The 13,275-nt window shown below is 40.4% G+C and overlaps 1 protein-coding gene across 1 annotated transcript; it reads right to left on the reverse strand.

The window, feature by feature from the left end:
* Positions 1 to 6,919: 6,919 nt before the first annotated feature.
* LOC124880586 (Fc receptor-like protein 5) lies at positions 6,920 to 12,840 on the reverse strand. Its single transcript, XM_047385852.1, has 7 exons — positions 12,777 to 12,840; positions 12,347 to 12,607; positions 12,025 to 12,267; positions 11,769 to 11,936; positions 11,528 to 11,605; positions 9,031 to 9,195; positions 6,920 to 6,996 (listed from the first exon to the last, which is right to left on the reverse strand). Exons 1-6 carry the CDS (start codon positions 12,823 to 12,825, stop codon positions 9,035 to 9,037), a joined length of 960 nt encoding a protein of 319 aa, XP_047241808.1. The 5' UTR covers positions 12,826 to 12,840; the 3' UTR covers positions 6,920 to 6,996; positions 9,031 to 9,034.
* Positions 12,841 to 13,275: the final 435 nt, after the last annotated feature.

Here is a 13,275-nt window from a genome sequence, read left to right on the forward strand (position 1 = left end):
GCGGAAGTGATAAGAAGGAAATGTATCATTTCTGGAGGAAAAACGTCTTCAGGAGAGTTTTTAAAATTTATATTTTTATCGTAGTTGACTGTCGTAAACAGCAGAGCTTCACCGTATTCAGAAACACGTCACATATTAGCAAGATTTACAAAGTTTAAACGATGACTGGTTATCAATAACAAGACATTTAATAATGAACGTCTTATTGCTACAGCTCCCCCTGCTGCTGGGAGTCAGGAAATGTAACAGGTGGTGCTCCTGATATCTGGAGGGAAATAACCGACTCAACATCTTCATAACAACATAGTTATGTTTTGATACACATGAAATGACAACAAATGACTTGTTATTAAAATCTTATTATTGAAAAAATATAAACAGAAACATTCGTCTCATTTTATGGTTGCTTTAGATTTATTTTTACTGTCCATCTGCCCATTCATTAACTGTTAAATTAGGTTTTAGTTGAAAATAAAAAATAAGAGTTTATTAAATGAATCCTGCCATACATTTTAGTCACAAATGCAGTTAAAAGCAAGCAAGGACTGAATCATTCTAGTTCCTCTCTAAATGTACCGATACTATGTAAAGATGTAGAACTATGAAACCCCAACATGTGTGGAAACCAGAACCCTCAGTTTATTTTATCTTTCTGCATGCATGGAGATGTTCTCCCAGTGCATACATAGGTTCTCTACAGGCACTCCAGTTTCCTACCACTGTCCAGAAACATGACTTCCAGGTAAATTGGTCTTTCTAAATAGTCTTCAGGGATTAGTGTGTGCATGGTTGATTGTCATGTGTGTCTCTGTGTTGGCCTGTGATGGACTGGCGACCTGTCCAGGGTCTACCCCACCTCTCGCCCAATGACTATTGGAGATAAGCACCATCCTGGGGTGTTCGTCTCTGTGTGGATGGTTCATCTGTTTTGGAATCTTAGGTCTCCACTGGAGGGCGCACTTGGACCAGAGCTACTGGATTCCTGGAGGGTGGATTTGAACAGGTGTGCTTCGGCTCACCTGTTCATGATCAAGTCATCAGCTGGAGTATATGAGGAGCTGGCTGCCAGTCATCTGACGCTTGACTGTTAACCTTTGTGGTAACCAGAAGCCCTCTGTGATCCGATGGTTCTCTCTGTGTTTTTCCCCATGAAAAATATCTCTAGTTCCTCTTCGTTCAAGGCTACCGTCAAGCAGAAATCAAGTTCCTCCTCTGTGTGCTCCCAGACTCCACAAACCATCTACTGCTGAAACCTTTGGGTCTCTATTCCTCAACAACTCAATGCTCCTCATCTTCCTCCTCTTCCTTGCAACCTGTCCGCCCTCCAACGCTCCCATCTCCACCTCCATTCCTCGCTACTCCATCGCCCTTCATCTTCTATCTACTAACCAGATCCACTGCTCCACCCAGACTCCACTCATGTCCTCCTGGCGTTCATTTCTGCATCTTCCAGTAAGCCTCCTCCATTCTTTCATCATAATTTATGTGTAATCTCATCATTTCTCTGCTCACCTCTCCTCTCCTCCACAGTGAGTCTACTGTCCCGTATTCCCAGAAAATTCCCCAGATTAGGATCTCCTTCATTATCATTGTCTGTGAATAAACCTTTAAAACCTTCTTCTTGTCTCCTGAGAGGATTTCTGCATGTGGCTCAGCAGCTAAATAAAACCACGACAATATCAGCTTTAAAGGGGGAATGTTTGAATGCATAAAATGTATTCAAACATTTTTTAAGATATCTCTCATTCTTAATTAGTTATAAAGGTGATATCCTTGATAAACTGAGTCCATTTACAGTTTGATTCAGAAACACAGAAAATAAAGCTCTAAGTGATTCTTATTGGGAGAAGAAAATCCAAATTTCCCACGAGGTACGAAATGGCCTAATCAAAGTAGCGTCTGTTTGACAGGAGACTTCTTTATGTAGTAAGACAGAACCACCAAGACCAGGTTTTAGAACCAGAACAAACTGGTCAGCTGGAATAAAAAAAGCTATAATAAAGACAGTTATTAGAGCTCAGAAAGTGTTCATATGGACCTATTCATTGGCTTTCTAGAAAGAGATCTCTAGCAAACTGATGCCTTTATTAAGATTTTATTATTATAAAATATTCCTGTTATTGTAGATAAAGTTTCTCCAAGCTCTTAATGGTTGCTGGGAAAATTGGACATTTAATTTTTTTATTTTGTAGTTGCACATTAATAAAAATAACAACTTTCCTGTTTTCAGACCAGATGGAGGAGGATAAAAATCAGCCTCCTTCCACCGGATGTCAGTTTGACTTTTCATCAAAGTGGAGAAGAAGTGGAGCAACCTGAACAGCAGATAACAGGAAGGCTGAATGAAGGAGTTGCTTTGTTTCTGCATTCAACCTCTGCCTTCATGGTTTATTAGAAAATACTGACTTCCTTTAGGAAATGTCAGAGTTTAGATAAGGGTCTCCATTTTTACCCTCATAGTGATGTTTGCAGTTATTAATGCTAAACATGTTAATCAAGCTTTGTAAGACCTGCAGATAGTTTTAAATACCACACTTTTTATTTTGAATTGTTTTTCATTTGTAAAACCCAGATTTACAGCAACTGCTCTCTCTCACACAGTGTGACATCACCCCTACGGCTAAAATAGATTATCAATGACCGTTTGTGTCAGGATTGCTAATATACAACTAACAAAACTAGTAAAAAACACAGAGAAATCAGAACCAGCTATAAATCTGTGTCATCAGGAGCTTAACAAACAGAGGAGATCATAAATGTGCTGCAGATTGTTAAAGCTACATCACCACTTTATGTTTTTGTTCCTAATATGTGGAGAAAATATGGTAAAAATGATGGAAATTCATTCAAATATTTAAATATGTCAACATTTATTTATGTGTTTCCTCAACTATTAGACTCATATTGATGCTGTTTCTGCAGGAGGACTGAATACATTTCATAAAGCTGCCTGTAAATCAGCCACTGGCAGCTTTACTAACGCTACTTTAAAGTGACTAACATATTGAGTCCCAACTATTCCTGAAGTTATTCATAAATAGTTGTTCAAGTTCAACCATGCAGCCTAACGGAGGACTTACTGCAGGAAAGGAGTTCACACTGACTTCTACTTCTACAGCTCAGCTTCTGCTGATAAAAGGTAAAACTTTCAAACTTAGACGGCTCTCTGGCTGATTTCTACTCAGGTATTGTTTCTGACAAAGAGCTTTTTGTAAATTATTCACAGTTTGGTTTATATTTAATAATTAAAACAGAGAGTAAAGATAAAACTGACCTGTATGGTTCCATGGTGACCCACTGATCCATATAAACCCTGCAGAAGGATTCCTGACTTCTCCTCCATGTTGGTTGCTTTCAGGTTTACCTCCTTAGTTGGGTCTGTCTGTAACCCACCCAGCTCTGACCCCACCCATACACAGATCTGTCTGCAGGAAGGTAAACAGTTCAAGGTGTGTCTGCTCAGACTTAGAACCACAGACTCCATTTGTTTGCACAGAGATTCTGTGACAGAGGTAATAAAATGATAAAAGCTGCAGGAGAGCAGAAAAACCAGCCAGACCAGAACTTTTGTCCTGAAACAGCAGGAATCTGTGTTCATGCTGGTGGATGAAGGAGGAGGCAGGGTGGAGGTTCAACAGCTTCAATTCAGAGAAACACTAAACTAAAAAGGACAAAACTATCATTTATTATAAGTACTTCAAAGAACTACTGGATACAAAATATAAAGTTACTGTTATATTATAAAATACAAGTTAAAAAGGTCAAATATCAGAGGCTATCAGCCCTCGATGCAGCCGTCTGGGTTTGACCTCTGAGTTCAGGATGTTTGGGTCAATGCTTCTATCTTGCTGTCCTTTTCCTGCCTCATTAACTGTGAAAAAGGCCCATAGGGCCCCCAACCCCCCGCTCCCCCCAACACCGAGAAACAATCTAAAATACGCTTTAATTCACAAGTGTAAAAATAATGAGGTTATGCAGGTAATTGTGTTGAGAGATTGGAGGAAATCTGACCTGAAGATTTAAGGACTTTATGAATATTATTCTCTTCTTTAAAGGGTCGCTGCAGCTGCATCTTTACTGTAATCATCAATGTGATTATTAAACAGCCACAATGAATAACCAAATGTTAAAACGTGTCCATGAAGGTTTCCAGGTCACACCAGAACCAAGGTGGTTCATTCAATATCAAACCATCCAAATGGCTCCAGAACCTGCAGAGTTAACAACAAATAATGGAGAACATTTTGGTCAACAGTGTCAGAAATCATCCTCTGTTTGGTCCAGTTCAGAAACCAGTTTCCTCTCATCTGTCCAGTCCAGAGACAGGTGTCCTCTCTTTGGTTCCTGTTGTATGAATAACAGCCTGGATGAGGTCCTCCCTCTGCTGGTCCACACAGACACCCACTGACCCAGCAGGTGGGGGAGAACTAAAACATCTGATTGGTTCAGGATAGATCTAGATTGATGAGATCATCTTTCTAGACAGATTAAAATATCAGTATAAAATAAAGCGTCCAGGTTTGACCAGGTTATATGAAGGGAATTCATGCTTGTTTCATATAAATATGAATCAGAACAATAAAAGTTACACCTGTGTCAGCAGGAACCAGTAAAGTAGAACAACAGAAAATGAAAGAATGAAACCCGTGGAGAACATAAAGTCACTTTGTGGAAAAGGATCAAAACCAGGGATGATCTACAGTCATTCAAAGCAAACCCCAAGAATAAAAAGGAGGAAAAGCTTGATTATTAATGTCACTTCTGGCCCAGTTCTGTTCATTGAACTGGGTTCAGAGAATCACTGAAGGCAACAGAATCATTCATTCATAAAATGTTTGTTCATAATCTGAAAGCAAAACAGAATCAGAAAAGAGGTTTTAGTGACACGGCTGCAGATAAAGGTTCCAACATGAGCTACATGTTAGCTAAAACACAACATGTTCAATTCAGAAAGTGTCTGACTCTGAGGTGGTTCAAAGAGTCAGGACTTCTTTCTATGCTGCACATTATTGGTCTGGATTGGAACTTGGATCTGAACCAGATGACCTTTGAACCAGATGACCTTTGAACTGTCTAAAGTTAACTGTCCTGCTGCTTCTTAGCAACTTCAACAATCAGAAGAACAGAAGCTCAACCATCTAACTTCATCATTAAAGGCGTCATTGTTCAGTTAATTATGGGCTGGATGACGTCAACCATTAACTTCATATGTAGAACTTCATGTAGAACAGAACCAGACTGATGTGGTTCTGTCTGGAGCTCATCCTGATCATTGGACTCCAACCACATTCAGACTTTATGTCTTTGATTGTAAAATCTCTGATGATCTGATGGAGAAACTCTGATCTTTCCAGCATCTTCAGCTCCTCCTTGTTCTCATTATTCATCAGTCTGGAAACAAACAGCAGCAGGTCAGGATTCAGTTCCAATCAGGATTTATTAGCTTGATCTTTAGGATCCTATTTATTAGAAAGCCAGGCAGTATTTTCTGACATCATCATGTGTTACTAAAGAGTTCATGTTTCCTGGATTTACTCTCCTGTATTTGTGGAAATGTGCCTCTAGATAAAACATTTTAGCTTCAACAGGACTAGAACTATGGCTTCTAGATCAGGACAGCATGTTTTATCTGGATCATCTGAGACTGAGAGATGTTCTCCATCTGTTAGACTTCATACATGTGAGCTTTTTATCAACATGTATGAAGCTTCTGTTAACAAGACTGAATTTATTTACTTCTATTTATGTTTTTACTGAAGTAATATTTCAGGTTAACATGTTTAAATGTAGATTATAACTGGTATTAATGGTGGTAAAAGGTGATTTAATAGAAGCTGATCTGGAATCAGTCCAGATAACCCTCCTCTCCAGGGATCAGCTGTGACCTCTGACCCCAGCTGCTGCTTCCAGAGCAGACAGAAAGAAGGAGATATTTCAGAGAAAGTTCCTGAACTCTGCAGCATGTCTGGGTTTGTCTGTGGAACCTGAGACATGCAGCCTGTTTAAGGAATGAAGGAGGTCCTCCATGAAGACCTGAACAGGTCCAGACTGGTTCTGCTCCTCTGACTGGGGAACATTAGTTTGTCTTTACTCTCAGCTCTGGTGCTGAGATCATGTTAGATGTAACCACGGTTTTTATTTGCTTCTGTTGGTGAAAAGAAATGAAAACATTCAGAAAGTGAAAGTGTTGTTCTTTACTTGGTGAAATTTCACTGAATTATGAGTCAATACATTTATAATAAGATAAAAACAAATAGAAGTATCTGGTTTATTATAGAATATAACAACTAGATAGTCAGAGGTCAGTGTGATGTTTTGGTTCTTTATCTTCATCTTTCTAACAGAAAGTAAAAAGTCTGAGAGTTCATTTGGACGGCTGCTTGGAAGCTGCTCCAGCTTCATCTCCAGGTCAAAGTTTAACCTCTTCTTAGTCGCTGCGACCTGGAAAAGCCTTTCATGCTTCCATCAGTTCAGGACTTGATTGTTGTGAAGCTCTTCATGTTGGTGTGTGCCAAGCCCTGCTCTCCTTCAGCCAGTCCAGAACGCTGCAGCCCGTCTTTAACCAACACATCCAGACACGGCCACATTAAAATACTGATTCATTCATTTCGTTTTTTAAAAAGATGAGGGTTTTTAGTCTTTGTGCTGTTGTAATACACAGTATAACCACTAGGTGGAAGCACACTTCAACCTGAGAAGTAATGCCACAGAAAAAGTCACATGATCACACATTCAGAGGTTGTGGTTTGGCATATAACAAATAATCTGAAACTAAATGAATGAAACACTTTAGCTAGATTCTATAATGAAAACAAAACAGACTCATTTGTAAATGTAACAAACTGGGATCTAAAAGCAGCTACCAGCCTCCTCTCCACCACATATCATGGTATCTCATGTCAACCAGACCCCAGGTGATGCATTGCTGCTCTGCATGAAGTAAAACCTCACATGGTGAAAAATATGTCAGACTTTTCTTCAGCTTTTCTCTTTAATCTGCAGAAAGAGAAGAGATAATATGTTAGCAGTAAGGCAGGAAACCCTGACATAAGGAGGTCCTCAAGGACGTGTGCTCGGTCCTTTGCTCCTTTCTCTGTTGGCACATGGCTGTAGAGCCAAATTCATCACACATCAGCTCATTAAGTTTACTGATACAACCGTGGGTTGACTCCTGATAATGAAGTATTTTACACAGTAGGAGTGTAACCTTTAGTGTGGAGCTGTGATAACAGCAAACTGTCTCCAAATGGAAACAAAACTAAGGATCTGATTATGAACTTTAGGAGAAAAGGTCTCAGTAGAGAAAGTGAGCAGCAGAAAACATTTGGAAGTCATTATCTATCTGGATCTCTTCTGGTATCTCAACACCTCAGTCTTGGTTTGGTGTCATGAAACCCTGATAACTTTTCAGAAAAAGGTGTAAAAATAACGTCACTCTCTGTATTTCTTGCATGATGAGAAAAACTTTAGTTGTTAAATTTATAAAGTTTTAATTAAACAGTTTAAACCTGATATTTCTACAATTTAGAAACAAAAAACATTCTTAGAGGAATGAAGAAGGCCAGGAAGATGAATACTGGCTTTAAAACTATGGATCTCTAGAACATAATTTCACTGGGTCCTAAAATCACTTTAGTTCATTATTTAAAATAAATCTGGTTTATGCAGAGTCTTGTCTTTATTTTCTTTTAGCTTGATCTTCATTACATCAGCGATAGAAAGTGTTCATTTATCGAAACTTTGAGGTTTCCACGGTTCTGAATCTTGGAGGAACTTTTATGAATCAATCCAGGAAACCATCATTTAGTTTCCAGTCCCTCTGGATCTTGTAGAAGATCTGGACCAACATCAGAATCTAACAGGCTGGAGATGAGTTCCTAGCAGAGAAAAGCATTCAGACTGAGTGACTAAAGGTCAGATATTGGTTGGGGACATATTTAGATGAAACACCTCCTGAAACATGAAAACAGACGTTATTAAAGGTTCTATGAAGTCAGAACCTCCAGCGGCCCACACACACTGAACTTCTTCTCTGGAAGTTTCCACTGAAGCCTTTTTTAGTCTGCGGTTGTGGTTTATTGTTGTTTGTTAGCTGTTCTACAGATCGGTGGTGCATCAGTTAGTGACGACCAAACAGGAACACATCAGTTCTTTTCTACTGGCTCTCTGAAAGCCACAGACCCACAGGAGGCCTGAGACCAGAGTTCCCACGGCTGGAAGAATAGTCCAGACCACATGGCAGATTTACCTGAACACCACCTACATGCATTCTGGTTCTGCCCGCCTGTCCATCACGTTTAGATGAGAGTATGTCCAGACCTGTCAGCATGCCTAGAGTACACCATGCCAATCTACCAATCACCCTGCCTGCTTGGTGACATCACAGATTTTAGGGGTACCTGGCACTGCTCCCTGCAGCTTTGCATGGGATCATCCTGCACCTCCATCTAAATACATTTGAGACTTCAGATGGGGAAGTCTCTGCTGCCATCAAGCAGTAGGGTCTCTGAAACATCACATCAACTGCAGCCCCTGTTTTATTGACCTTTGACATACACACCAGCCTTCACAGCAACATGTTGCACTGATAGACACAGGCATCCACCAGCTTTGAGGATGAGGGTGAAGCAGCGGACCTGCAGGCTGATGGATGCCAGCTGCAACCCTGATTTAATGAAGTCAATCACACCTATGGTGGTATGTCTTAAAATGCCAAGACAGGACATAGAAACAAAAAATCAAACCCAAAGCAAATTGTCAGGGAACCAGAGCTGTCTCATGCAGACATAACTGCCCCTGTTTTGACCTCTTTCTGACCTCAGTCAGCTGCACCTAATGATTGTTCACTAAGGTCAGCTCCCTGCAGGCTGATGGCTATGGAGTGATTTAGTCCCACAGATATTCCTTTAACAGAGACTCAATATTGAAGCTTTAACAGCCAACAGATCAGCTAGTCATTAAAGCTTCTTCAGCTCCTGATGCAGCATAAGATCTCTGGAGCTGCAGAGACATGAACATGTCCCCACGTACCTGTTTATGGGGCCTCTGATTCCATAAAGACTGTAGAAATATATTTGGCTTTGGACAGCAGCTTTGTTCCTGGATCAGTGGTTCTGTATTCACAGGCCGACCAGAACTTGAGGCTTTCCTCTCTGAACTCTGTCCTGAAGAACTGAGAGAAGGTTTCCAGCCCATCTGGCAGAAGAAAAACACAATTACAGAAACACTGTTAATACGTAGATATGAACCAGATTTAGCTGCTCTGACCATGTTGGGACAGTCAGTAGAAGACCTGGACTCTTCTTTGGTTTCTAGAAGGTTCTGTCAAATACTGGACGGGTCACTGTATCATTGGACCAGTTAGACATGGTCCAGTAGGAGGTTCTACCACTACTAATACTGTGGTGTCACTGTGTTAACAGAGACATTTAAAACAATGAATAAAACCCTAAAATAACATGATTTAAATCCAGGTTCTGGTAGAAGAACGGTCCTGAAACTTAAAGAAGACTTTTGTCCATCAATGAGCCAAACCGGACCAGGTCCAAACCCTGACCAACCTGTAGGAACTGCAGTGGTGCTGAATGTACGTTACGATAAGTTCTCTCTTTGTGAATGAATCTCTGCCTCAGATGTTTGTTTAAAACCTCAGTAAAATTCTTCAAATTCAACCGGTTCTGAACCCAAAACGAAGGACCAGACACCCGAACCAAGAACAAAAGGGAGGACCACCCCCTCCTGTTTACCAGTGATTGTCTCTGTGTCCAGACGTGTCTCTAAACTAAAGAGATGTTTGTTAGGTGGTGACATATCTGGTGATACAGCACTACAGCACTTATTGGACCCAAATAAGAACTTTGTCCTGAGTAGGTTCTGGTTCTGATGGATCCTCTGGTTATCATCATTCTTTGAACTCTCTCCTCTTAGATTAAAAAGGTCATGAACTGATTTGGACCAATAAACACCTTCCTGCTGTCATCTGAGAGTCAAACAGGTTCTCCATCAGTTTTACATCTTTGATCAGTTGAAGTCTTGAAGAAAACTTTATCTTCTGATCAATTCTTTGATTATTCTGGGTAAAAGCTCGCGGATCACAGGTTGGGTTAGTTTGACCACATAATGGTTCAACAGTCATGACTCAGGAGTTGGGTCGGCGGGTCGCCGGGTTCTTTAATTAACTCCACAGCTTGACTAATTCTGTTGGGTCAAAGGTTGGGTACCTTGGGTCAAATATTGGGTCAAAATGTGACCTGATTGGTTGGGTTGAAGACAAGCCTCAGAAGAATCCACACGGTTCTCTGAAAGGTTCTGGATGTGAAACTCTTTAAAACCTTGTTTTACATCCAGAACCAGAATCAGCTTTATTAACCGGGTCTGTGCTCATGAACAAGGAGATTGGTTCCTCTTTGCTGTCAGTGAGGACATTTTGAACGCTGCGTTACAATTAGAGATCAATGCATAGAAAGCGTTCTGCTATGAACCTGTTAGCAGAGGACAGAACCGGGTCGCAGTCGGGTTCTAAAGGGTTACTTCTGTGATCCGGAGGAGGTTAACCAGGAAAATCATCTGTGAGAAAACTTTATGAAATGATTTACCAACAGTTTCTATTTTAAAATTCCTGATATTTTTATTTCTAAACTCTTGGTGATTTTTGATTCATTAAATCTCGACTCTGTTTCATTTCTATTTACTTGAGCTTCCTTTTTACAAACAAGAAATGATTTTAATCTTGTTTATTGGGTTTTAATCCGTGTGTTTTTAATTATTATAACATCTGGAAGCTCAAATCATGTATTAATGTAACTGATTCATTTCTGACTGACGTTCTTTTAATGAACAGAAATACATTTCTAACGGGTGTAGCTTCTAAAGGTTTTTAGGTCTGAATCTTCTGTCTTTTATTTTATTGAGAGTTTAAATTCTGCAGCTGGTTTTTCAGCAGAGACGTTTTGATGAGAAACAGGAAACTGGACGACCACAGAGCTGCTCGTCTGTTAAACAGAACAACCACAGACTGCAGACAGAGACGGTCCAACATGTCAAGCTTTGTCCTCACTGTCTCCTATTGAAATACACCAAGTCAGCAGTTAATCTGGGCCGCCTGATGAGGATTAGATTATTATTGATCGGTTCAGAGGTCAAAGACCTACTTAGAAAGAGAAAAGCTGGAAATACATTTATACAAGGCTCAGCTTAAAGCAGAACATGTAGAATAAAGCCTAGAAATGAAACAATGCAGAGCAGCATCAACCAGTCAAGTAGTTCCAGCGTTTAACAAGAACCAACTCATCTTAACGTGGGAATCTGGGCCAGAACCTCCAGCAGGTTGTTAGAACTCATATCTCAGACTGAAACCAGATCAAGATCCAGGAAGATTCTCAGAAACTGAAATATTTCCTACCATGATAAAATCAACACAATAATCTGAGAGATTATTGGCCAGAGAAAAGTTTTTAGACTAAAATGTCCACTGAGTCAGACTGGACCTCACAGACACCAACATCCTTCATCACATCATCATCCTCACCTCTGCTGGGTTTGACTTTCTGTTGCTGAAGATGAGTTATTTGGACGTCGCTGTACGTGATGTCGTCTCCTTTACCAGCTGAAACAATCAGGGATTACCCACAATTCAGTGCTTCATCATGTTTAGTTTAATGAGGAAATTTAAATGATGGTTGAAATGCTGGACTTTATTTATTTATTAAAAAATATGTAAATATGTGGTAAAAAGAATTAATTAGTAAATTAAGAAGTTTATGTTTCACCTTTTGACTTGTGATGATGTCTCTTCACCAGTAGAACCAGTAACACCAGTAGAAACACAACACATAAAGATGCAAGAGGCAACAAGATGGAAAGAAGAGATGATGAGGAGGCAGGAGGAGGAGTGGTTGGAGGGATGGAGGTGGTGCAAGTGGTGGTGGTGAGTTTCACTGAAATCAAGATATTTCTAAAGCTATGAACCAATTAATGAATGAAGAGACTTTATAAATTCTAGAGATGAAGATCAGTCATCCTGACCTGAGACAGAGATCCAGCTGGATGGAGACTCTCCATGACCACTGATGTTACACTTGTAGAGACCTTCATCAGAGCTGGTCACATGGTGGAGGGTCATGTGACCTGCAGGCTCAGTCCTGATGAGGGAGCCATCTTTAATGAAAGCAGCTGGGAGGTTGGAGGAAGTCTTTGTTTGACAGCTCAGAGTGACGTCATCTCCCTCCATCACAGGGAGGACAGGACTCTGCAGGATCACTGATCCACCTCAACACAGAGACAAACTACAGCATTTCATCCATTTCCACACAGCTTCATCAACACTAACTCCACAGTCTGATCTTACCAGAGACAGTGAGGTTGATGCTGCTGCTGGCTGCTCCCTCTCTGGACTCACACCAGTACACTCCAGTGTCATGTTCTCTGATGCTGCTGGTTTTGCAGGTAGAACCTTCTTTTCTCCCCCATCCATCTCCACACTGGTTCCCATTCCTGGTTGTGTTTCTCCTCACAGTCCATCCAGTAGAGATGTTGTCCTCCTCACAGCTCAGAGACACAGAGTCTCCTTCAAAGAACTGAGATCTACTGGGACTCACAGTCAGACCAGCTGGGAGGAAAGAAATGAAACTCACTGATTGAGAAAAACATGTCTTTGCATGAATGAAGTCATTAGAACCTAAAAGCAGAGATCTCCATGGACAGCAGATATCTTCCTGAATAACTTTGGTATCTTCCTCTGAGAGAGAATTACTGTAAGAAGAGAAAATGTTACTAACCTTGGTTTATTCTGCAGCACAGCAGGAAACTCAGACCTACAGACAACATTTAAACTGGTTTCAATAAAACTTCTCAGTTATGATATAAAACTGATGTCTGATATAGAAGCAGACCTCCAGGAGACCTCCATGGAACATCTGGAGCTTTCTTCTCCTTTAATAGTTTCTAAGCTGGGTTCATGTGTTTAGTTCACATATTAAGATGATCTTTTATCTTTTAGTGTTGAAACTAAAGTTCATTCAGTCTAACTTGTTTCTCCTGCATCCTCCACCATCATCAATCATCAGCAGAACAGGCAGTAATCATCTGATAAACTAACAGATGTTCTGTACTTACAAAGCAGCAGACTCTGTGGTGTTTCCTCCATTCTTCTCTCACTCATTTGATGCTTTTCATCTCTGGCTGGAGACGAAGAATAAAGACCGCCCTCTTCCTCTACCAGGTTGTTGTTCTCTCTCTTCATCGTTGTGCTGAGAGGACGGTGGTTCACCAAACTAT

This window comes from Girardinichthys multiradiatus, chromosome 14 (assembly GCF_021462225.1).
Source record: "Girardinichthys multiradiatus isolate DD_20200921_A chromosome 14, DD_fGirMul_XY1, whole genome shotgun sequence".
Taxonomy (NCBI): domain Eukaryota; kingdom Metazoa; phylum Chordata; class Actinopteri; order Cyprinodontiformes; family Goodeidae; genus Girardinichthys; species Girardinichthys multiradiatus.